This window comes from Cotesia typhae, unplaced genomic scaffold, assembly GCF_013202065.1.
Source record: "Cotesia typhae breed Kobodo isofemale line unplaced genomic scaffold, CoteBio_Ctyphae contig_20, whole genome shotgun sequence".
NCBI classification, from domain to species: domain Eukaryota; kingdom Metazoa; phylum Arthropoda; class Insecta; order Hymenoptera; family Braconidae; genus Cotesia; species Cotesia typhae.
The window spans coordinates 1,306,839-1,333,584 of record NW_027423725.1 but is presented as its reverse complement, the minus strand read 5'-3'; the positions used below and the strand labels follow the sequence as shown (position 1 = coordinate 1,333,584).

Sequence of the window (26,746 nt, the reverse complement as noted above, 5' to 3'; positions counted from 1 at the left end):
GATATCGATAATGAAAATGAAATAAGTCGATGTGTTGGTAACTTATCGATCAGAGCGCTCCACAGAAAGTGCTAGAATAAAATATTATAGAAGAAAATAACGCGATGGAAAAAATAGACACGTCCGTCGACGGGTGGTGGGAAATTTACTGATAAGTGTAAAAGAGTTTGATGTTCAGCCACGTGGTGTCATTCATTCCTCGTTAGTCAGATAGGAAACGTCTATTGGATTGAATAAATATTATTTTACATAATAATTTATAAAATTTATAATTCTAAGTGAAATTTATTATTTATTCGAATTAAAATGGCTAATGTTCGTGTCAATTCGCCGAATGTCAAGTACACTGAAAAATTCATTGAAGCTAAATATGAATACCAGACAACTAAAATTGAATCTAGTGATGAGTCGGGTATTGTTGTAAGTATTTTTCTATTGATTTTATTGGTTTTAATTTTTTAATTTTTTTTTTTTTCAGCGCTTTTATGTTAATTTACTTTTTCGGAGAATTTTTTTCTGCGTGGAGATTTTAAGTATTGATTTCTTTGAAGATAATGAAAATTAATTTACCAGATATTTAATAATTTTTGTAACAAATAAATTATGAAAAAAAAAATAAGCAAAAAAAATTGACGCGTAGAAATTTTTAAAAATTAAAAATGAATAATAATTTAATTTAAATTTATTTGCTAAAAAGTATAAAAAAATAAATAAGTGACTGTTATCTTTAATGTCATTTAAAAAAAAATATCAAAAATTTTTAAAATAAATTTTATTTATTACAAAAATCATAATTTTTTTTTTTTTAAATTGTAATTTTTATAAAAGTTTCATTTAAAAAATAAAAATCACAAAATTGGAAATTTTTAATTTTTAGACGAAAAAAAAAATTTAGTCAAAAAATTCCTGTTGATTAAAAAAAAAAAGAAGATATAAAAAGTTAATTTTGAAAGTTATGTTCATTTATGATATAATTAAAAAAATCTGTTTGTTTTATCTTTTAATTCTTGAGTGATAATTTTTAAACAATTATTAGTTGTTTGTTCAAGCTGGTAAATGTCCTTATCTAATTTTTTTTTTTATCTAACACTTTATCTAAATAATTATGGATAATACAAATTTATGTTTAATTTCAGAACTTGAATTTATGGATAAGGATTAAAAAATTTTTTTGACTAATTTAAGTAAATTACTCATGAGATTAAAAACGAGGATGACTTTCTTTAAAAATTTCACTTAATATTTTATCAAAAAATTTTATAACTTAAAAAAAAAAAGCTTAAAAATAATCTTATCATGAGAAAAAATCAATGAATTTGTATCTTTTGTTTTTTACGAATGAATTGTCTAAAAATAATTAATTAATCTCTTATTTACAATCAATACAGTAGCTTCATGTTGAAGAAAACAAAAACATGTCTCATTAACTCTTTTAAATTTTCTTTTCCACTTTTAAGAAGATCCAAGTACTCTCTTAGTAGAAAGAACGTCTATAAAATAATAATATGTAGAAATACTTTTGTTTTGCATCTTAAAATTAATTTGTGAATTAATTGATAACATTTTTAAGGAAATTTCCGAAAAATTTACCCATTAAATAATTATTAACATTTTAATTGACTAATAAAAAATATAGCACTCTGAATTACCGGTATACACTTGATAACACCGCAAAAGTTCCCTAATTTTAAAAATTATTTATGTTTACCGTCTAAATTAAATGACTAAGATCTTTTCTAGCATTTAAAAAAGCGCGGTTACTTATGCCCCGCATACGAGACTTTAAAGAACGGAAGTTCCTCGTGATTTTTCATAAAAAATCTTAGATTATACTGAATGAAAAAAAATTTCAGATAGTAACTAGTATAATCCAGATTATAATGAATATAATCGAGATTATAATGAGTGTAATCCAGATATCACGCAGTATAATCTGGATTATAATAGCTACTATCTGACATTTTTTTTTTCACTACAGATATCACTGAGTATAATCTGGGATGATATCCAGTGTTATCTTGTTCTTTCCGTGTATATAGATTGAATTTACAAATTTTCAAGAAGGTTTAAAAATTTGATTACTTCGCGCGAATTTCCTTAAAATAAATTATAATTTTTCAGGTATCACCCGAGTCGCATAAGCTACTGATACGCACCCAAGCTAAATTGCTAAAAACAGGAGTGATGCTGGTAGGATGGGGCGGTAATAACGGAACCACTTTCACCGCAGCTGTTCTAGCCAATAAGTTGAAACTTCAGTGGGAAACAATCCGTGGAGTCCAGACTGCCAACTGGTATGGGTCAATCACCCAAGCATCGACTGTGCTACTCGGCGTGGTGGGTAACGAGGAAGTATACGCTCCCATGAACGCCTTGTTGCCGATGATCAACCCAGATGACATCGAAATCGATGGCTGGGACATTTCAGGCGTGAACATTGGTGATGCAATGCAACGGGCTCAGGTTATAGACATCAACTTACAGAAGCAGTTGAAACCTCATCTAGATAAATTCGTACCGAGGAAAAGCGTCTACTACCCTGACTTCATTGCTGCCAATCAGGTTTGTTAGATTTGCGTTTATTTATTTATAAGTTATTTTAAAAATATGGCTTTAATGGCTTATGTCGTAGACTTTTGAAATTTTTATGGTGGGACAAACACGATAACTTTTGAAAAAATTAATTTTCCAATTTAATTTTTTTTTTAATCTCTTCATCTGCTTCGAGAGAAGTTCCGTACTGAAAATTGAAATTTAATATTGTTTTGTTTAATTATAATTAATTATTCTTTGACTGGCAGTTGAAGAAATGTTCTGTCCTTTAAGCAGCCATATAAAAAAATTTATTTGTAAATAGAGCTTTAAGACCGCTGATATTATCCGCGGGAAAATTTAAACAAGCTTTAAAATTGAATTGTAAATAAAATTTCTTGTTAAAATAATTTTTTGAAATTTATTCTTGTAATCCAGTAGACAACTATTTTTTTCAAAATTTCTAATTACTAAATTTTATTACAGAAAGAACGTGCCGACAACGTAATGACTGGTTCAAAATCCGAGCAATTGGATAAAATCCGTGCGGATATAAGAGATTTCAAGACCTCAAAGAATTTGGACAAAGTGATAGTCCTCTGGACAGCAAATACCGAAAGATTCTCAGAGATCTTACCCGGCGTTAATGACACCGCCGACAATCTTCTGAAGTCAATTACCGAAAATCATTTCGAAGTAAGTCCCAGCACTCTGTTCGCCGTAGCAGCTGCCTTCGAAGGCTGTACTTATATAAACGGATCGCCGCAAAACACCTTCGTGCCCGGTATGATCGAACTAGCAGAGCGTGAAAATGTTTTCATCGCTGGTGATGATTTTAAATCCGGTCAGACTAAATTAAAATCAGTTTTGGTAGACTTCTTGGTGACTGCTGGTATAAAACCGGTGTCTGTTGTCAGCTACAACCACCTTGGCAATAACGACGGCTACAATTTGTCAGCACCTCAGCAGTTCAGGTCCAAGGAAATATCAAAAAGCAACGTAGTTGATGACATGGTATCATCCAACAAAATTTTGTACAAACCTGGAGAGAAGCCTGATCACTGCGTGGTGATTAAATACGTTCCGTATGTTGGCGACAGCAAGCGAGCGATGGATGAATACACTTCTGAATTGATGCTGGGCGGCCATAACACCATCGCTGTTCACAACACGTGCGAAGATTCGCTTCTAGCGACGCCGATTATCCTGGATTTGGTAATTTTGGCCGAGTTATGTGCGAGAATTTCAATTAAACGTGTCAGTGATTACACTGCAGTTACCAATGATGGTTTCATTAATTTCCGCAGTGTACTGTCGCTACTGTCGTATTTGTGCAAAGCGCCTTTAGTTCCTACTGGCACTCCATTGGTTAATGCGCTGTTCAGACAACGCGCGGCTATCGAAAATGTTCTAAGGGCTTGTTTGAGTCTACCTCCCAATAATAATATGATGCTTGAACATCGATTTCAGTTTTAAATTCACATTTTTTAAGAATCAATAGAGAACTTGCATTAATTTAATGTCAATAAAAATTTATCATTTAACTAGAATTCAAATTTGCGCGCGCAAGCGCGCACCTGAATATAAAGTTTGCATATATTTTCATGCTTATGATATATTTGACCAATCACATTACGAATAAATTAGCTTCGTATATATTTTATTTCAATTTTATGGTGATGTAATTGAAAAATTTATTCGGAGTATCTTAAATTTTTTTTTTCTGATAAAATTGGATTTTTTTTTATAATTTAGATGAAAAATATGAAAATATATCATGTAAGCAAACTATTCGTAACATGATCAAAATAACAAGTATTTTTAAATTTCGCCGTGAGATGGCGTTACTCTCAATGACGTCACTAGCGTTTGAATTTAAATTCTCAAGAAGAAATTTTTAATTTAAAAATTACCAGAAAAATTAATTGCTAAAAAAAATTATCATTTAATTCTCTGAATAACTATTATTAAATTAAAAAAAAAATTAAATCACAGAACATGCAAGATATTTATTATATCAAGTTTACGTTAGAATTATTGTTTCAATTAAGATTATGTTACAGCATAGTTCGGTTAACTTCGGAACCTTTCGTTCACTTTCGGCTTTTGTGGATTAGTATTGTCTAAAAACAAGATTTCTAACCTAAAAATGTTATTTTAAAAATATATATCGATTGTTTTGACTAAAATAAACAGAAAAAACAATAAAAACCGGCATAATTTAAAATAATAATAAATATAAATAAACTTTTCAAAGTTTTCGAGTTTATATTTATAAACTTAAATCACAGAACATGCAAGTTCTCTATTTATTCGGTTCTGTGAAGACATGTTTATGTTTCTGCTTGTTGGACCATCAATTGCTCGAGTACCTTAATAATTACATTCAGTATATCCATAGGCTGTTTTTAATAAAGGTTTGATTATGAATAATTGAATGGTTGTTTTTGCTTGTATGAAAGGAATTTATAATGTATTTTTATCAAGAGAATGATGGATAGAAAATTTTAAGAGATCTCACAAAATTTTACCATGAAACAGTTTAAAATTTTTCATGTAATATTCTACCTCACTGGTACCAAAGTATTTTATTTACAAAGAATTTGTGCAGAGATATTCTGTAATAATTGTATGTGTAAAATGAAGAAATAAATATTGTCTTATTCAAATTTAAATAAGTGTATTATTTCTATAACTTTTTCTAGTAAGCACACTTTTTAATTTTTACGTTTAAAAAATGACAAACACAGCTGTTAGTTTTAATCACTGACGTTAATTAATCTTTCCTATTGATCTAATCGTACGCTAACATAGTTTGGGGAGAATCTTTTATCTATTCACCTAATAATCAATTGAGTCAATATGACACGTGTTTACTAAACTTTCCAATACTTGGAATTATTTAGTCATGAACTGATTCGTGGAAAACTAATTAACATAAAAAATACAATGAAGCTAACTTTTGGCTTTCGATATATAGTTGAGTGAGTTTTGTAATTATTTTAGTGTAATCTGTTAAAAATTGGAACTTTCACGCAACGATTGAATAATTTCAATTCGATTTTTATATTATATTTCATTATTATCAATAAATAAATAATTGGTTTGTCGTTGAATTATTTTGGATAATTATATGATACACGTCAATACATTTTTTTTACCACTATGAAGATTTTGAAATTAGCATTAATTATTGCGACAATTAATTCCATTTTTATTGAAGGTTAAATATTTATTTATTTTAATTATTAATTTAAGCGGAGCCGTCGGTCTAGAAGCTTAAAACTACAAGAGTTTTAAAAAATTTTTTTTATGAAGCATCATTTTTTTTTTTTATCAAAATAAAAACCAAAACTTAAAAAATTTTTAAAGACTATTTCGTTACAATTTAAATATATAAAAATCTCAATATAAAATTGAGATGAAATATATGTGAAGCCAATTCATTCGTAATGTGATTGGTCAAATATATCATAAGCATGAAAATATATTCAAATATTAGAGTCAGGCGCGCGCAAATTCAAATTCTAGTCCTATAATAAAATTGTGACTCCAAATAAAGGGATGAGTGACGGGAGTAGGACAAAGGAACTGACGGATAGAGGAGGGACGGACGAGAAGAGAACGGGGCAAGGAGGGAGAGGACGGCGACTACCTACTCTTCTATTGTTATAGTTTCCTAATACGTTGGCCGATCGAATTTGCCGAATTTATTGTGTTAATAATTCTTTTTTCTTTATCTTATTGGTATTTACACGTTCAGTACTATAACTATTATTATTTCTACTACTATTATTACGAACGAGTATTATTTTGTTTATTATTTATCGAATTATTGGACTTAGTTCATATTATTTAACCAAAAGATCTCAGACCATAATTAGTAATTATGGGTATATTATTATTTAATTTTGTTATATTTTGTTTATTTGATTTGTAATTTTTCCATGACTGATGTAATTAACTCTATAGTTGTGATAAAATATTTTTCTTTATTATAAGGTAAAGCTTATGTCCACTAAAATTGTTACTGCGTTATTTATAATTTTAATATTTGCTTAGGTTGAAGAAAATTTGTAATGTAAGAAATAATTTAAGTGAACGAAAATATTCTAAGTCCCGAGTGATTTTAGTATGGAAAAGCAAGGAATGGTTAGAGAATGAAAGAAGACCGATTAAAATAATAAATCAAATTTCTATCGAAAACTAAAACTTAGAATTTGACACAGCGAAGGGATAGATAATGAGGGAATTGCCAATTAAATTAATAGTTTGTAAACAACGTGTAGAGGGCAAAAACGATTATTTTGGTTCGCTGTAAGTGACTTTTTGAAAAACTTTTAAAAGCGAAAATTGGCGATCAGAAAATCGAAGTCTTCAGAAGTGTAGTTTGTACCGGGAAAATTCTTCCATCTACAACTCTCGGAAGTGACCTACCTCGGTTTGGCTAGAGCAGTGGCCTTCTGCCAAAATCCAGTAGGTAATCCAATGCCGTGTAGGTGGGGCGAAGAGGATACTCTCCATTCGCTCTCGGGGTAGAGATCCAGGACCCGGGAGGTGGGATTTAGTTTTTTTTTTTTTTTTTTTTTTTCCCTCGCAATGTCGCGTGGGTTAGGATTCGTCGGAGGGTTAGGATTCGTTACGAATAGTTTGCTTACATGATATATTTTCATATTTTTCATCTAAATTATAAGAGTGGATAAAAAATGTGTTGCAAACTATTCGTAACGTGATTGGTCAAATATATCATAAGCATGAAAATATATGCAAACTCTATATTCAGGCGCGTGCATATTAATCTCTAGTGTCTATTAAGGAGATCCACGTGAAGTACTCAAACTTTTAAAACTTCCTTTTTTGTCAAAAAAAAATTCTGCAAATACTAAAATAAAATTTTCCATTTCAGCAAACATTATTCAAGTTCCTGCAAACTGTCCCGAAGGATTTTTTATGGACTTTATAGGAGTGTGTAGAGAAGTTTGTTAATTGCTAAAATTACTTCATCAGACTCTCCATATTTATATCAGAGTTCACCTTAATGTGTGTACAAGAGTCTTTGAGCTAGCTCTTATTTCTTTGTCTTAACGTTATATATTATAATTAAGATTATAGAATTTAAATATTATTAGATGTTTAAGAGATCATACATGCATTAGAAATTTAGTTAAACAGTGTCATTATTTAATTAATATTTAATTTAGTGATTAAATGTTGAGAATTCTTGACAGTTATCAAAACAACCGTAAAATAATCTTAAATTTATCTATTTATTTATGTACGAAATAATTATTTATTAATAAAGATAATTAAGCAATACTCAGCATTCAGAATAGGTTTGATTCAGTAAAAGATTTATTTTTTACCATGGAACGACTCATGCGCATGCGCTAATACGGTTCCAGTTATATATACTTATTAAGGTTATGATTTTTTAGTTATTTAATTTTTTTTAAGTTAAATTTTCATAAAATAACGAAAAAAATTAAAAATTAACTATTTTTAATGACATTAGATATCAAATACGGAACAATAGAATCATTAAATGTCGCAACCTTGAAGTTTGTCAATCGACATACTGCTAATGAACTGCGATAAAAATTAATAACATAATTCCTTTTTAAAAACTCAAATTTATCCAGTAAATCCAAACTAGTATTTTTCCATTACATTTACATGTAAATATTGTTCTACAAGTGCGATAGAAAATAAATAGAGACAATTTTAGTTCAAAAAATTGCTTGATTTTTGTAGGACGAGTGTAGAACACAACCTCATTCACTTCGCTTATGAGGCGTGCAATAAAATTGCGATGAAATATATGTGAAGCCAATTTATTCGTAATGTGATTAGTCAAATATATCATAAGCATGAAAATACAAATAATTCTATACTTTAATATTCAGACGCGCGCCTATTAAATTCTCGTCGATAAGAAATAAGTAATGAAATTTCCAGGTGTTATCAATCACCAGAATCAATTATTCTTCATACAACGCAAATACGTTCCACTTATCGACCGCAATTTTAAACCGCAAACATGGAGCAAACGTTCTCCAGCAGAAATTATAATTCCAATTTTTCATGGCAAAATCGTGCGTTAATTATCATTCAGTACATACTTTTCAAAATAGTTGGTCTATCTCCCTGGGCGCTGGATCTAGCCCAAATAGTGAAAAAGCGTGGAGGCAGAAATTTTTCCAGTCAACCAATTACAATCACTAAATCTGTCTGTGGATCGTTGTACAATATTTTACTAATGTTATTGATAATAATTTACAATATTGTCTTTTTTCTTCACGAATTAACTTATAACGAAAGTGACCTCCAGATAACAATCGCCGTAAGAGTTAGCTTAAGAATCAGTGGCTCCATGACGATCATCGTTATTTGGATTTCATACATCTTGCGGCAGAAATTAATCATCCAAACAGTGAAAAAGTTTATAAATGTTGACAGGATTCTGGCAAAGTGCTGTCACAAGACTAATCAAGTGATTAATGACATTTATGTTAATGTAGTTGTTCCGAGTCATTTTATCTTGTCGTTTGCTGGACTTATAGTCGTGTTGAAAGTTTATCCGATAATGATAGTACCAGTTCGGTGTGTGCCGGCTATAATTAATAGTTGGGCGATGACTCAGTATTCATTAATTCTCAACATGATCATCAATCGGTTGAAGATTATCAACACAAAGATTTTAAAACTTGGGAATGTTGAAACTTCTATCAAGCATCGAGTTATAATTGCCGATAGATCTTCCTTGACTGATCCAAAATTAGTCGCATTTGATCTCAGACACATCAGCAGTGCTCATTCCCAATTGTCCGAATTATCCTGTGAAGTATCTAATTTCTTCGGGTTTCCCATTTTACTTGTTATCATTTACAGCGGGGTATCCGGAACAGTTTACTCGTACTTTTTAATTTTTTCCTTTTTTGAAAAATATAGTCAAGAAAATATCATTAATTATTTTAGTGTTGGCTTATGGTTTTCTTACATGATCTTAAGTTTCATTTTTATGACTACAAATGTTACTAGAGTAAAACTTCAGGTACTGCAGAAATTCTGCCTGTTTTTAAAACTTTATAGATCATTTTGTTTCAGAGCAAACAAACCGCTGACGCTATCCATCTGGTCTTGGATCGGTGTTTAATGGATCAGAAAATTGAACATCAGGTAAATATGATCTTCTTTGTATTAGTTAGTTGTAATTAGGAAGTTACCCAGATAACATGCGCTTGAGCAAGATTTAGGAGCCAGTATTTTGAGCAAAACCCCTAGTTGCTAGTGTTTTTTTCTAATACCCATGGGTCTTGCTCAAGTCCATGTAGAAAGAACTGGGTTCAAGGTTTATATGTAACTAGCTCAAGACATCTCGTGCAAGAATATGAGACAAGTCTAACGCAAGGTGTGTTGAAAAACATTCTGACGCATTTTTTGAATTAGAAACTCACAACAAACACTTACCCATGACTTGCTCAAGATCCGTAATTCTCAGTAATTTGTTCATTTCTAAAGCATTTGTGAACCAAAAACTAATAGCAAATGTTGAAGCGTGACTTGCTCAAGATTTTTTCAAGATGTATAATGCATTATATATTTTATAGCACTTTTTCCCCTCCACTAATTGAAGATGTATTGATTCAGTGGTGCTCATTTTAAAATAATTTTGTCTTGATCGATAAATCAGTAGGTCTATACTCTAAAAGGTTAAGCTGAATGAGATCCACTGATCCTGTAGTAAAAATAGGAGGGGTAGAATGATGCGAACAGTCATTTGAAAACATTTGATCTTGAGCAGATCTTGAGCAAGTCTTGCACAAGTATATTCAGCATGCTTCTAGTGGCAATCTTTCTCAAGAATTGATATAGTTAGTTTATCGATAAGCGTCTTCAGATTTTCTCAATTTTCTTACACAATTCTTGAGCTATAATCTGGCCCAAACTGCATAATATCTTTTATTTACACACTAATTTATTAATATATTTTTACTTACTGTCATTTTTAGCTGTTGGAATTTTCAAAAGATCTTTTGCACCAAAAAATGGAGTTCACTGCATGTGGGATTATTTCATTAGATAACTCCCTTCTATTTGCCGTAAGTATGATTAATTTCCACTCAAATATTTTATTTTTAAAATTTACAAATTCACTTGTAAACATAAAAAATTTTTTTACATCTTACGTATAATTTAAAATTAAAACAATAATTAAATTTCTTTCCCAGTAATTAAATTTTAATTTAATAAGATTGGATAATCAACTCGAAAATTATTCCCCCGCGATTCAATAGAGCAAGTATATTTATTTGTTTTATTGCAGTAATCAATATTAACTCTATGATGTATTTTTTCTTCAGCCTTATCAAGACAAGCATTCAAATGATTGCTTTTATTATGAAAATTATTTATCTGACTGTAGATAAAAACATTGTTCCAATGATGAGTGTGTTTCTGTACAGACATCAAAATATTTTTAACATAAGAACTCATTGTCCATCGGCCGCCATTTTTTCTATCTTCCCAATAGTACGCATTTATGCTATCAATCGCTACAAGGTCTATCTTCTCGCTGCTTATAATTATACCCAATGATTTTAAGGTTAGAAGATACTGAAAACTTGAATAACAATTGATAACAATTAGATTGTTCAAAGAGCGCTTTGTAATGTTATCAATTTTTCTTGAATCTAAATTTTCATTCTTGGATAAAATACTTTCTATAGTCTTCTCAAGTCTTGAGACTAGAAAACTATGATTTGTGTTGAGAAGTAATACACGAACATTTATACCATCAATTTTTTGTCCCTCGTGTTCAGTCGGCAAAATGCACTTGGCAATCAGCTGAGTTAGCAGCAAAGAGTTCCAATTTGATGAATTTCCTCTGATTTCAATAGTGTCGTTATTGGAAACTCCATCAGGAAATAATACAGCATCCAAGTTTTGAAGAGTTGGCCGGGGTTGAATTCTTCCAAAAAATTCCAGTCCGGTTTCTATTTTCAATCTTTGTGCCATTCTAAAAATTAAAAATATTTTTAAGGAGATCCACGCGAAGTAGTCAAATTTTTAAAACTTTTTTGAAAACTTGTATTCTCCCATAATTCTCAATAAATCTTCATGAAACTAAGTAGACTTATTCTATAGACAATTAGCTTGGATGAGTTCAAAAGTGAGCTGAATCTGTCAAATAGTTTAGAAATGGCAGCCATTTGAAATTTTCGAAAATCTAAAAAATCACTTTTAAAATTTGACAGCCGATTTACTTTTCTCATATACTTGAGGAATAATAATTATTTATAATATTGTTATTAAAATCATAGATTACATTAAATCTACTTTTCATCTTGGCTGGTGCCAAACGGCCTTTTTTTTTAAATTGGTCAATAAAATGTTAATAATTATTTTTCGAAAACTTCCTCAAAAGTGTTAATAATTAATTTAAAAATCAATTTTAAAATGCATAACAAAAGTATTACTACGTATTATTTTTTTATATAGACATTATTTACACTAGGTAAGTACTTGGATCTCTTTAATGTAAATTAATAATTATTATAATTTTTTATTCCAGGTTTCTGGTACGATAGTGACGTATCTCATCATCCTGATCCAGTTTCGTATAAACAATCAAGTTTAATAAATTAAAAAGCATCACTTACCTGCAAGTATTACTTTTCCGGGGAGGCTGAATGAAAATGGCCGTTGCGAGTTGCGAGTTGCGTCTTGCGTCTGCCATTGCTAAAAAGTAACAACTAGCGCCACCTTAACAAGTTTCTCTACAAGCTACCAACAGCGGATAAAAAAATATTTCAAATGCAGCAATATAACGCGAGAAGAAACATATACACAATGATAAAAATATACACATTTGTTTGTGTGTGTGTGTGTGAAGCCTCTCAGTGAGACAGTATACGACTGCAGTCGGATCATTAGTAGTCCGGCGAATTTATAATATTAAGTAAACCTTGTCTAGTTTATTATTTACTTGCTCTTGGTGGTTTAAGTAAACAAAAAATTATTTTTTGTTAAACAGTAAATTGTTATTTTGTAATAATGGATCCCGAGGCATTTTTAGACCTGGCCAATCAGGTCATTAAATTAAAAATGTTTCCGTATTTCGATATCGCACATAGTGTATTGTGTGCGCTACACGTCAGAGAGGATTTAGGACCCGGTAAGTTCATGCCTACCCGAATAGCTAATTCTATATTTAAAACTTCCCAGATTATATCTTTTATTTTATTGCTTACACTATACTCTATACTTAATCTATTATTTTATTTTTTATTTTTATAAATTTATATTTTAATTTTTTGTTTTTTTTTTTCTTCCCTAGGAACTTTTGCGTCATTAATTTGATTAATAATAAACAAATTTGTTATCAGACGGTCAATTGTTTATTGATTTTTAATTACATTCATTGGATTGAAAAAAAATAAGTCATAAATTTTTTTTTTAACTGTTGTAACAATTGTAACTATTAATTAAATAATTAACTATTTGAATAAAAAATTTTGGATTTATGTTTAGATAAATTTTAATATTTATGTAACTATTAAATATTTAGCGAGCGCTCTTTTCTATTTTTGTAATTTTATCCTTGATATTTATATTTTAAATTGTGAAAATTTTTATTTTACAAATATTATATAAAAATTTTTTGTTTTTTTGTAATTTATAATTTTTAAATTAAGTTTAAGACTTTAATTAGTTTTTAAGTTTTAAATTTAGAAAAAAAAATTTTTTTAATAATAATTTTTCATTTATTTTAGGTCCAAATTTTAGTTTCTAAAAATAGAATTCAAAATTAAATTTTTTCAACAAGACTAAAATTTTTTTTAAATTTTACACTAGCTTTTTAAAGATTTAAGAGTTCCAAAAGCGCTCTTTCTGTTCTGGAATTATTATTAGAGTCAATTATACAAAAATATAGCTCAAGTTATCAAATATCAAAACAATATATTGAAAACTCTAAAATTTTTTTTTTTTATAAAAAAAAAAACAAATTAATAATGGGTCTAAAAATAACAATATTTTAAAAACTCTAAAATGCTTTTTTGATAAAAAAAAAAAAATTAATAATGGGTCTAAAAATAAATGAAAATTATATGTATACTTTTTAAAATCAATAATTATTTATTTATAAAATAATTTTTTCTGTTTGACCAAAAAACAGGTGCTCAAGCATTCTCACGGAAACACCCGATATCATGTTGGCTGTCAACAATGCTGGTAGTATTTGCCGGTGGTATGTTGTGCAATGGATTGATAGGTGAACCAATACTTGCACCCTTAAAAAATACACCCCAAGTACTTGTCGCAACAGTAGTATGGTATGTGATATTTTATACACCTTTTGACATTGGGTATAAAGTTGCTAAATTTTTACCGGTTAAAATTTTATTTTCTGCGATGAAAGAAATTTACAGGTAAGATTTTTTATTTTTAAATTATCATTATTATTATTATTTTATAAAAATATGAAATTTTATAAAAATAATGAAATAATTTAAATTATTGTTAGTAGCAACCTGTACTTTTTTAACAATTGACATTTTCAAAGATATAAGCCCATCCCGATGTTACACTCATCAAGAGCTTTCATTTGAGTACCCACATGCATTTTTGATATATTTTTCATATATACATATATATAATATATATAAATATATGAAAAATTGATGTGGGTACTCAAATGAAAGGTCTCGATGAGTGTAATGTCGGGATGAGCTTATATCTTTAAAAATGTCAATAGTTCACAAGATACAAGGTCATTTCTCACATAAAATAATTACTTTTATTAAACTACACTGTACTTTCTTAACAATTGACATTTTTAAAGTTACTGCCTTAATTTCCCAATTTTTTTTTATTCTCTTAATAATAATAATAATAATAATAATAATAATAATAATAATAATAATAATAATAATAATAATAATAATAATAATAATTATTATTATTATTATCATCATTATTATTAATTCAATATTTTTAGAAAATAATCATAATGATAATAAAGTTATTTAAATTATTATTATAATTTTTTTTTATTATAATTAATTAAAAAATTATTTTTCAGATGTAAAAAAGTTTACGATGGTGTCACCCACGCAGGAAAATTATATCCTAATGCATATCTTATTATGATTCTCATCGGTACACTTAAAGGTAATTTAAAAACTTTCTAAAAAATAATTTATTTATTAATAAACTTATATTAATCAATTAATAAAATATTTCAGGTAACGGAGCTGGATTTACAAAATTATTCGAACGATTAATTCGCGGTGTTTGGACACCAACTGCTATGGAATTTATGCAACCTAGCTTGTATGTATTTATATTACATTAACATTATTTAATATTCCTTCTTTGTAATTTATTTAATTTAATAATTGTATTATTTTGGTTTGTTTTAGCCCAACTAAAGCATGCTTAGTAGCATCGATAATATTTGTCTTGGACAAAAAGACTGACTTGATTTCTGCGCCACATGCTCTTGTTTACTTCGGAATTGTTATATTCTTCATTTATTTCAAGGTAATTCATGAATTATAAGTTGTAATAATTAAAGTAGAAGATATTTTAGATTTAAATGTCTATCGGGATTTTTTTTTATAAAAAAAAAAAATTAATCTATTAATTAAATATTTTGTCATTATAATTATCTATATTTAATTACGTAAAGATAAGATAAGAATTATTTTCTAATGTTTAATTAAATTAGATAATTTTGAATAACTATACATGATAAGAAAATTAAAAAATTTTTTTTTTGCTAAATTTATTAAAAGCAAAATTAATAAAAATTTTTGACCGTCAAAAATATTCAATATTTTTATAAAAAATTAATTATTATTGAAAATATCTTATATAAAAAAAATTAATTTTTATTAGAAAAATCTTTTACAAAATTTCATAAAAAATTTTTTTATAAAATTAATCATTAAAAAAATTAAAAAAAAAATAATTTATTAAAAAAAATAATTAATTATTAATAAAAAAGTCATTATCGTTTTTTTTTTTCTTTTAGCTTTCATCAATTTTGCTGGGAATTCATGATCCGTTTGTACCCTTCGAAAATCTCATCTGTCAAATATTCTTCGGTGGGCTGATGGACCGTTTTACAAAACTATTTGGACGTGGACAAGTAAAAGATGAAAAAGCTGATGCAAAAAAAAATAACTAATTTATTTATTATTAATAATAATTAATCATAATCTTCGCCTTCCTTTTTTCTAGATCAACGCTCATTAATTCGATAATTTATATCAGAAATTAATAATTTGCATTAAGAAATTTTTTTTTTTACCAAAGTTTTCCTCATACTCAAATAAGTCTAGTCATAAATATCTAGTCACTCTGAAAATAATTCAACTACTTACTTCGACTTGCAATATTAAAAAGTTGAAATTGCTCATTAAAAAGTAAAGTTACCAAATTTTTTCCAAGGATATTTTTATACCTAAAATAAAATCATGGTATATATGGATAGAAAATAAATTTCAAAAAAGTCTTCATTGTTTTACACAAAAATAAATTTAAAAAAATAAATAAATTTTGCTAATTATTTTTACAAGATGTAATAACTAAAAAATTTGATGTTCGTTAATTATTTAAGTGAAAAATTTATTAATATTTATACAATAAAAATTAGAAAATTTATTTATAAAATTAAGATTTATACAATAAAAATTAAATAAACTAGAAAATTGATTTAAGAAATGTTTTACGATCATTTTCGACATTATTTTGCTTCTTATTCTTCTTCTTTTTCTCTACTATCTCCATTTCTGTTTCTCGTTGTTTTATTTCAGGCATCACGAAGTTACTGATTTCACCTTTCTGTTCTTTGAGCTTCAATTTCTTACTGCGATCCAGATTGTATGAGAAGAAAGTGCTTTCCCGTTTAGCTTGAGATATTTCAGTACGCAAGCGTTGTTTATGAACAGCTTTTTCATACGCTAAACGTTCGCTTAAGTGTATCCATTTAAATCTAAAATTTTATAGAAATTTGATAAATTCAAAAATGGAATTTTTTAAATGAATTTTTCTTACTATAATTTTTTATCTATTTAAAAAATGTAACAAACATTTTTTACATAAAAAAAATTAAAAATTTTAATTACCTGGGTAAATATTTAATATTCCAAAGAACGTCATAAAATCGCCTACCTTTCCTTGTACCAATCGCCTGCCCATTAAGATTATTAGCTACAAATTTAGCAGCTCTTTTGCTTTCAAACTCTACCCAGCCTTCGGTGAATATTCGCGGTGTTCTTATATTTTTTTTCTCCTTTGAATCTTTTTTGACAGCTTTAGATTTTGCTTGTTCTGAAAATAAGATTAATTAATAAAAATAAATATATCAACTAGTTCAACAATATTTAATGTTTGAAAATTAATTATAAAAAAAAAATTTGTAATATAAATAAAAATTTTAGAAAAATAAATACTTAAATTTTTTTCATGCAATAAAAAAACAAAAAATTTTCATTTTTATATTTTGCAGCCACTTGACTATTTTTTAAATAGATTTAAAAAATTGCGTTTTTTATTTTTTTTAATTTCTGGATTAATTTTTTTGCCGCAATTTATTTGTTATAAAAATTATAAAAATTATTATATATCTGCTAAACTAATTTTCATTTTTTATAACAATAAAGTTAGCCGAAATTTTTTATTTTTTTATTTTGCTTAATTTATTAAATTATAACTAAAAAATATTTTTTTAAAATTGCACTTATAGTTTTTGAAGTTTTTAACAAATGAAAAAAATTTTTTTGTAATGATTTTTGAATAAGAAAAATCATAACAATTTTTAGATGTCAATTAACTTTATTGATCAATCTAAAAATTTTCATACTTTTTTTTTTTATTGAAAAAATGATAAAAAAATTTTTTTTTTAAATTCCTTTGTAAAAAATTTGATAAACTAAGTGCAATTTTTTAAAAGTATTTTTTTGTTCTAATTTAATTATTAAAACAAAATCAAAAAATTAAAATCGTCGGCTAACTTTAATATTAATGAAAATAAATTTAGCAAATATTTGATAATTTTTTTTTAACAAATAAATTATGGCAAAAAAATTGATATTTAGAAATTTAAAAAAATTAAAAATCATTTTTTGGAACTAATTTTTTTGTTAAATAGAATTCAAAAATTCTCTAATGACTGCTAACTTAAATGTCATTTAACATTATCTTTATTTTCATTCATTTTTTATGAAAATTAAGTTAGCCGACATCTAAAAATTTTTAGAATTTTTTTTTATTAAAAAATTATTTAAAAAATAATAAAAGAAAAATTTTGACATGTAGAAAATTATAAAAATTAAACATGCAATTTTTTAAAAATATTTTTTTTTTTTATATTTTAATTATTTTAAAAAAATCAAAATGTTAAAAATGTCGGCTAACTTTATTATTGTCATTTTTTTATGCCAAAAGAAAAAAAAAATTAAGTGACTGTCAATTTAAAAATTACATAAAAAAAAACTTATTGTCACAAGTAAGTAATTATAGTAAAAAAAAAAAAATAAATAAACAGATATTTACCATCTTTAGGTGCTAATTGTAAATAAACCCGACCAATTTCTCCATGTACTGACAAAAGATTTTTTAAAATCGCACAATTCATATACTTAGGTATTTGTGATAAATAAACAATACCAGGCTTATTTTTCTTTTTTTTAACATTTTTTTTCTCTTCATTATCATCCACTTCTTTATTCAAAAATTCACTTTGACTGTCTTCTGAATTTTTATCTTCTAAATCTTCCATTATTTAATAAAACAATTTTTTAACTCCAAAAAAACAATTAACTAACCTCAATTTAACTACACGTGGAAATGTCTCAACTTTCCTCTCTAAAGTTAAATTTATTTTCAGCGCATGCGCATCAGCTGTCACTTGAATGACATTTAAAAAATAAAAAAAACCAATTAAAAAATTTTGAACAAATAATTGACACTTAAAAATTGAGTTAACTGTTGAAACAATTTTCTAAAAAAAATTTACAGCAGAAAAAAAAACAGAACTAATGAAAAAAAATTTCTAGGATCTAGGGTGTTATATCCTAAAATATCATAGGTGTCGTTGTCGATGCATTTCTCTAGGGTTTTCCTAGTTAAAATTATTTTAGCTAAATATTCTCAAGGGGGAGTCGATTGGAAGACGTCGAACGCGCTACATGCGATATCTCTCTCAGAGCAATTTTTAGTGATTTATACGCAATAAAAATACAAAAGTGCCCACATTGATCTGTTTTGGCAACAAAACAATAATTCAAGGTCATTAACTAAATAATTTTCAAAATCTTATTTTGAAAACACCAATTAATAGCAAAATAAAAAGCTAACCTAAAATAAATTATGAACGAGACAAAATCAACAACTGCGGACAACACCAAACGCAAAAGAGATGACCAACAGAGCCATCTAGATGGAACTGAAGACAACATCTCACCAAAAACCCACAACCGCTATGATAACTTTAGTAAAGCTCCCTTCGTAGTCTTAATTACCTACGACGATAACAAGGGACAAAACAGCTCAAAGAACATCGGAAACCTACACCCAATGGACGTTGGACGAGCACTAAGAAATAAAGACGCAGCTATCAAAAGAATTGATAGAAAAGGTGCAAACCTAATTCAAGTAACTTACAACAACGCCTTGGAAGCAAACAACGTAATTGAAAACCAGAAAGAATGGCTCCCTCAAAACTGGCTAGCCTACATCCCCGACTGGAAAACTACCAGAATCGGAGTCGGAAAGGGAATAAAAACCTCCCTCACCGAAGAACAAATCAGAGAAGGCCTAAGCTGGGACCATCAACCGATAAGAATAATCCGCATGGAAAGATTCACGAGACCCCTACCTAGAAACAACACATCAAACATTCAACAACGAATCCCAACCGAAACAATGAAATTTGTTTTCGAAGGCGAAAGATTACCAACTCAACTAAAAATATTTAAAACTATAATCAAAATAACACCCTTCGAACCAAGACTCAAACAATGCCGCAATTGCCAGCGACTAGGTCACCTCGAAAAACAATGCCGAGGAAAGAAACGATGCCCAATCTGCGCAGAAGAACATGGAGAAAAAGACTGCGACAAAAACAAAACTCACTGTGCTAATTGCAAAGAACAACATCGAGCTACAGACAGAAACTGCAGAATCAGAGTCAACATGACAATAAACAATAAAATAAGTTCCTATTTGAACATAAGCAAAATCGACGCCCGCAAACTAGCAAAGATGCACGGCTTAAACACTCTCGAAGAAGCGAATAAATGGATCAAAATCCAACCAAAAGGAGAAGACAACTGGATATTTCCAAACAACCACACATTAAACACCTGGCTACCAAGCACATGGCAACAACTAACATACCCAAGAAACGCAAAAGAAAAAACTCCCACAAAAAACAAATCCGGGAGAATGCTAAAAGTGAGAAGAAAAATTCGCCGATACAATGACTACCAAAGCGACAACATCCTGCAAGATAGTCACCCGAATTCACATGAGGAACACTCGGATGAAGACAAAATGGAAGAGACAGAAACAGAAGACAATCTCTTGACACAACAATCGACAGTCCTAGCACTTACAAACGAGGGACTAATAACAACAAACCTGGTAGCACTGGAACTCCGCCAGGACATCCACAAAACACTCCCACTAGCGGACCTATCAAACAAACTTTCCAGAACTGAAAATATACACGAAATGAACCTAACAACACATAATCAACTAAGCCAAAGACCAAGCAACAACGAAATAACGGAACCGACGAACAAGGAGAACCTTCCATACGTCTAACCCAAAACCAATAACGCAATGGCCCAAGACAACTCCAAGATGAGAATAGCTCAATGGAACTGTCGCGGCTTAAGAAACAAATCTCACCTCATACCTTGCATCAGCACATGCAATGACATATTAATACTTTCAGAAACTTGGCTCACAAACGATACAAAATACGGCATATCCAAAATGAACTTAATCAGAAAAGACAGAGAATTCAGAACAGGCGGAGGCGTAGCAATAGCAATAAGGAAAGGCTTACCATACGAAGAAATCACACTAGACCATCCCATCTTCAATGACGAAGACATTGAAATAGTGGTCGCAAAAATCACCCTGCTCAACAAAAAGCTAACAATAACAAGCATATATATCCCACCAAATATACAAATTAACTTAGTACGCTGGAAAACTCTACTAAAAGAGCTTCTCAACATAAGTAAAGACGACCCCATCATAATTGGCGGAGACTTCAACACACATAATGAAAGCTGGGGCAGTACAGGAACTTCAGCATCTGGCATAAATCTTGCTACTGCATTAGAAGACCTGGAACTATTCGTAACTAACAACGGAAACCACACCTATATAAATCATAATCACGGCAACAATGCCCTAGACCTAACCATAGTCAACAAGACCCTAAAAGCCAACTACACGTGGGAAACCACCAACTCCACACTAAACAGCGATCATATTGTCATCCAAATAACTATGACAAATGCCCCAGAAGCCATAAAACAAACCCGCCCACAAATACGCACAAATAAAGTCGATTGGGAAAAATTCAAGGAAAAAATAACTAACGCTATGCTAAATGAAGAAATACAACAGAACGACCACCTAAAAACATACTCTACTTTCTGTGACATAATCAGGAGAGAACTAATAGCCAATGGCGCAAAAGAAACTAACAATAACCAAAATACATCAAAACAAAAAAAAATAATAATGACAGAACCAAAACATGGTGGAACAAAGACTGTGATGAAATAATAGAAAATAGAAAGAAGGCATTAAAAAGTTATAAACAAGACCAATCGGAAGAAAACTGGGAAAACTTACAGACCACAATGAGAGAATCTGGAAAAAAATTAAAAAAAATTAAAAACAACGAAAGACGCAAATTTATAGAATCGATCAACCCAAAAATGCCAATCAAAAAAATATGGAACATCATAAGAAGCTACGATGGCAAATCAAAGAAAACACCAGACAAATACTCAAAAACAGATGCTGAAGAAGAAGAAAAAGCCATAAACAAACTGGCACCGATAAACTCAACCACATTCCAAAACATCAATATACCAGCAGAAGCAGGAAGAAGCGCAATCCAAGGCATCTGGCTACCTTTCAGAGTAGAAGAAATAAATACTATCATCAAACATCTCAAACCTCAATCGGCCCCAGGAACAGATAAAATATCCAACGAGGTGATAAAAAATCTTCCAGACGAAGCTGTAAAAGTACTGACACAAATCTTTAACAAAATACTAGAGACAGGAGAAACTCCAAAAGAATGGATGAACGACGACATCTGCCTCATCCCAAAACCAAACAGCAACTCCTTACGACCTATAACTTTGGCTTCTTGCCTCCTAAAAGTTTTGAAAGAGCTTTCTTGAACCGATTCGAATACTTCATGGAGACAGAAGAACTTATCCCAAAATCACAGTTCGGTTTCAGAAAAGGAAAATCATGCCAAGATAACATAGCCATGCTGACAACAGAAGCATACAACGCTTTCGCCAAAAAAAAAATGATCGGCCTATTACTTATCGACTTCGAGGGAGCATATGATAATATGGACCCTCAAGAACTAATAAACATCATAGGCCAACTCAGACTACCACTGAGAATAACCAAGCTCATAACCAACATAGCTGGGGAAAGAACAGTGAACTTCTACCGAAATGGGAAAAAAATAACCTCGAGAAAGATCAAGAAAGGAGCCGCACAAGGAAGAGTCTCGAGCCCAATCGCGTTCAACACCTATATAAGCGACATTGATAACCACATCGGACAAAAATGTACCGTAGGCATGTACGCAGACGATGCAGGACTCTACACTGTCGCTAACAACGAACAAGAGTGTACATATAATCTAGAAGACGGACTCAGACACCTCCAACCCTGGCTCGAGAAAATAAAACTCAAAATATCAAAAACCAAAACAAAATTCATGATACTAAGCCGAAAAAAAAGATTACAAGGCAACACTACAATAAGAATAGACAACGCCATAATAAATAGGTCAGATACAGCAAGATTCCTAGGAGTAACACTAGACACTAAAATGAAATGGAAACCTTTCATCAATGAAGTCAAAAGAAACATCACCAGAAGCGTCGACATCATGAAAACGTTAGCCAGGAAAGCATGGGGAGCCCATCCAACTACCTTACTTCAAGTCTACAAAGGCTTAACGAGAGCTAGAGCAGACTGGGCATGCTTTTGCACACAATCAGCTTGCCAAACATTGAAAAAGAAATAGAACGAGGCCAAAATGCCGCCCTCAGAGTCGTTCTGGGCTGCTTTCCATCTACACCTGCGGTAGTATTACGAGACTTAGCGAATCAACCAACAGCCGAAATAAGAGGAAAAATCCTAACTAGCAGATTTCTAGCAAGGACATTCACTTCAAAATCTCATCCCTTAAACCAGAAACTAAAAGAAGCCAACCATCTCTGGGAAAGAAAACAAATGACAAAAACCGGCGTATCGTTCCTTCATAAAATTTGGAGAGAAGAAGAACCCGACATCACTAACCTCTCAAGATCTGATAAACTCCCATGTTTTGAAATTCCCCTGAAACCTCAATTAGAACTTACCACACAAAACTTTGACATAGGGAAAAGAATAAAAAGAAAGAAAGCAACGCTGAAGACTTCACATCTGAAATAGCCAAAAACAGGCCCAACTGGACCATAATTTATACTGATGCATCTAAAACTAAAGATGATAAATACATCGGATTTGCTTTCACATGCTCCAACCCAAAAATGGAGAAAAAATTTAAAATAAGCTCGAACTTCAGCATCGCAGAGGGAGAAGCTCTAGCAATTCTCCAATCCCTCAAAACAGTAAAGAACATGAACATAAACAAACTCCTGATCTGCACAGACTCTGCAAGCACACTAGAAGCCCTCAATCACATTGGCCTGTCCGGGAAAACTAGCCCAATAATACTAGAAATAAAATCTTTAATCAGCAGATTAAAATGGCAGGAAGAAAAACGGAACTCTGGTGGTGCCCAAGCCATCTAGGAATAGAAGGCAACGAAAAAGCCGATGAACTTGCCAATGAAGCCAGACTCACCGGTGAACTACTAGAGCTAAAACCCAATTACACAATATACAGCCGCACGATACAAATAAAATACAAAACAGAGGATGAAACAATCAGACACGAAGACTTCAAAAAATCCGGTTCAACATACCATAAATTCAATAACCCACAGCCAAACAACAGTAAAAAAGCATGGTTTGAAAACAAAAATCTAAAAAGAATCACCATAACACTAATAAACAGAATGAGATCTGGACACATATGCACTAACGAATACTTACACAGGATAAAAATCAAAGACAACCCTAGATGCGATTGCGGACACGAAACACAAGACTTGAACCACATCTTTTTCAACTGCAACTTGACAAAAACAGAATCAGAAAATCTATGCCAAACACTGAAACAAGAAAAAATACAGGCACCTTATGACATCAGAAATTTGGTCTTCACAGATAATACAAAAATCCTCAATAGTATCACACAATTTGCCATAGACATCAGAAAAATAATCAACCTAACTCACATAACAATAGACGACGACGACGACAACAGCAACAACAACACATAATTCAAATATTTGCGGGACATGATTTCCCACCACAACTACTCTAACCACATGCACTAATCACATCACAAACATTGGCTGTACGGGACTCCCCAAAGGCCAGCTGAGCACAACTCAGCAAGGAAAGAAAAAAAAAAAAATATTCTCAAGAGGTCATAAATTATAAGATATAATAAATACGAAATAGAAAGCATAAAGCCTTAAAACATCCAACACTGGGACCATTTGTTAGATAAATAAACAATACTTTTAGAATATCTTATAATTATTAAATAATATTAATGTTTTAGTTTAACTAAAGAATAGTTTTCATATGGATTAATAAACAAATAATGATAGATTCATATTAATATTAATATGATGTATATAAATATATATAGATATATTTGTATCGACATGGGTTTTTCCTGTGGTTTCCCCATGTCACTGTTCTCAGAGCCTAAAGAAAGGTGAGGAACAGGGCAAATGCGATACAAAAGGCACAAGTCGGACCACAGCCGCAACACTAAAAATATATAAAGAAATATTATAATCTAACTTTGTTAATATTTAATAAGCAATAATACATGCAATTATAATACTATAATAATAATAGTAAAATACTGACTAAGAATAATATTATAATAAATAATAAGGGTAGAAATAATTAGTTAAACACCAAAAGTAATAACTATTGTAACTAACAAATATAAGAATCTAAAGTATAAGAATAATATAAGATAGCATGACAGCCCTCACGTATGTCTGTGTGTGGGTACCTACACGGAAAAAAGTAAACTGTAATAAATAACAGTCGATTTATAATAAGTAATGATCAACTGCTAAAAATTACCACTTCAAACAGTAAAATCATGATTTTACTATTCACATTGTAATATTTACAATTTAAACCTTACAATTTACTCTTTACATGGAAGAAAATACTATTTCAAACAGTAATATTCGCCATGTAAATATCTAAAATGTTTAAGTATAATAATTAAGAATTCAGACTTTAATATTTATCATTTTGTACCTAAAAAATGTTGTTATGATATGTAAAAAGTATAGAATAAAGTTAGTAAATTTCTAATACAAGCAACGTCAATATTTACAAAGTAAAATGGTAAATTTTAAACGCAACGCTAAAAATTAAACTGTAATTATTGACTTGCTTAGACTGGTAAAATGTATATTTTAAAAGTATAATTTTTACTGTTTGAAATATTAAATTCTCCCAGAGTGAGACTCCCTTCTCTTTCATCTGAGTTCCCCTTCTCTTCATAATATGGACTATATATTGAAATGGCAATTTTTACTGTTTGAAACTGTAATTTTTAAAGATAAAAGAGTCGTTATTTACTATAGTGACAACTATTAATTACTTATTTTGGATATTAAATTATAAATTGTGACTTTTATACTTTCTACATTAAGTTCTGTAATATTCACATTTTTGCCACCCCGATGTCCGCTTTACTGTTTGAAACTATAAAAACTAACCGGAATCCGAGTGAATATTACAGTTTACTTTTTTCCGTGTAGCTAGTATACAGTAAACCCACATATAAAAGTTATAAGTATTAGTGTGTATTCGAATATATGTTATTGTATGCGTACTGTAAACGTTAGATGAAGATATGTATATGTTAAGTGTATTGGTGTGAACCGGAGAGGAAGGAAGTGAAACTGGAAAACTCGGATTTAAAACCGAGACTCCTTGTAAGGACACTTCTCCCTGAGAGCTGTAACCGAGCACTTGCTGTAGCTGAAACCACTGAATAAAATCAAGCTCTCTGATAATTATTATTTATCATTTAAAACAGTCCCCCTAACTAAAGTTTTCCCCTTTTCTTAATTTAATCTAACAAATCCCATTATCAAAAAACTGAATTAATAAACAACAATAAATTTAAATTGATCCCGCGTGACTACAACTCACACTTCAGTCCAGAAGAGGCGTTACGAGCAATCTAGTGACCTCGCTGGACGTAACATGGACATAACAAGTGAGTAAAAATTTTTAAATTTTCTCACCGCCAAAAAGTCACTAGAAAAATAAAACTATAACCGAGGATGTTATGTCCTGCGAGGTTACTAGATTCGCTGATGATGACACCTCGTGGACAAGTGGGTTGTTTAATGTCACGCGGGATTTTATTTTATAATTTAATTTGAAATATACTAAAAAATTTACTGATTGAGATTGTGTGGCAAGGTATGATTTTTAAATGATAAAAGTTCAATTGAACTTTATGTTGATGTTTATTTAGAAATCGGAGAAATGGAGTGAATAGTTACAGCTCTCGGGGAGAAGTGAAGTCACAAAGTCTCAACTCACTTTCCCCCACTATGGTTACACGTATACACTTATACTATTGCTAGAACTACCCTTATACATAGTGCGTAATATACTATCTTACATGTACTTATATAATAACACTTATTATTTGCGGCTGCGGCCGGCTTACATATTCATGTACCTGTATTTACCTGGCTTTAAATTCAGCACAGCGACCTAGGGAAACCGCAGAAAACCTGGTCGAGGTACAGACAGTA

At 29.9% G+C, this 26,746-nt stretch overlaps 6 protein-coding genes across 7 annotated transcripts; 4 read left to right on the top strand and 2 right to left on the bottom strand.

The window, feature by feature from the left end:
* Positions 1–155: 155 nt before the first annotated feature.
* On the top strand, positions 156–5,210 carry Inos (Inositol-3-phosphate synthase). Its single transcript, XM_074259839.1, has 3 exons — positions 156–420; positions 2,122–2,562; positions 3,019–5,210. The coding sequence occupies exons 1-3, from the start codon at positions 307–309 to the stop codon at positions 4,006–4,008; spliced, it is 1,545 nt and encodes a 514-aa protein (XP_074115940.1). The 5' UTR covers positions 156–306; the 3' UTR covers positions 4,009–5,210.
* A 2,813-nt stretch (positions 5,211–8,023) lies between these two features.
* LOC141538406 (putative gustatory receptor 28b) lies at positions 8,024–12,233 on the top strand. Of its 2 annotated transcripts, none has more exons than XR_012481045.1 (3): positions 8,024–9,708; positions 10,542–10,631; positions 12,104–12,141. XR_012481045.1 is itself a non-coding variant. In XM_074259840.1 (3 exons), the coding sequence occupies exons 1-3, from the start codon at positions 9,685–9,687 to the stop codon at positions 12,167–12,169; spliced, it is 180 nt and encodes a 59-aa protein (XP_074115941.1). In that variant the 5' UTR covers positions 9,587–9,684; the 3' UTR covers positions 12,170–12,233. The 2 variants fall into 2 exon arrangements, 1 of the variants encoding a protein (XP_074115941.1); XM_074259840.1 differs by having other exon boundaries at positions 9,587–9,708; positions 12,104–12,233.
* On the bottom strand, positions 10,642–12,417 carry Xrcc2 (X-ray repair cross complementing 2). Its single transcript, XM_074259841.1, has 2 exons — positions 12,192–12,417; positions 10,642–11,548 (listed from the first exon to the last, which is right to left on the bottom strand). Exons 1-2 carry the CDS (start codon positions 12,266–12,268, stop codon positions 10,771–10,773), a joined length of 855 nt encoding a protein of 284 aa, XP_074115942.1. The 5' UTR covers positions 12,269–12,417; the 3' UTR covers positions 10,642–10,770.
* Positions 12,418–12,437: 20 nt separating this feature from the next.
* On the top strand, positions 12,438–16,131 carry LOC141538409 (trimeric intracellular cation channel type 1B.1). The gene is made up of 6 exons (XM_074259842.1): positions 12,438–12,706; positions 13,709–13,961; positions 14,615–14,703; positions 14,778–14,865; positions 14,955–15,075; positions 15,569–16,131. The coding sequence occupies exons 1-6, from the start codon at positions 12,586–12,588 to the stop codon at positions 15,722–15,724; spliced, it is 828 nt and encodes a 275-aa protein (XP_074115943.1). The 5' UTR covers positions 12,438–12,585; the 3' UTR covers positions 15,725–16,131.
* A 15-nt stretch (positions 16,132–16,146) lies between these two features.
* Positions 16,147–18,518, bottom strand: LOC141538410 (activator of basal transcription 1). Its single transcript, XM_074259843.1, has 3 exons — positions 18,094–18,518; positions 16,665–16,869; positions 16,147–16,531 (listed from the first exon to the last, which is right to left on the bottom strand). The coding sequence occupies exons 1-3, from the start codon at positions 18,317–18,319 to the stop codon at positions 16,240–16,242; spliced, it is 723 nt and encodes a 240-aa protein (XP_074115944.1). The 5' UTR covers positions 18,320–18,518; the 3' UTR covers positions 16,147–16,239.
* Positions 18,519–20,385: 1,867 nt separating this feature from the next.
* LOC141538254 (uncharacterized) lies at positions 20,386–21,348 on the top strand. Its single transcript, XM_074259631.1, has one exon. The coding sequence runs from the start codon at positions 20,386–20,388 to the stop codon at positions 21,346–21,348; it is 963 nt and encodes a 320-aa protein (XP_074115732.1).
* The last annotated feature ends 5,398 nt before the right edge of the window (positions 21,349–26,746 follow it).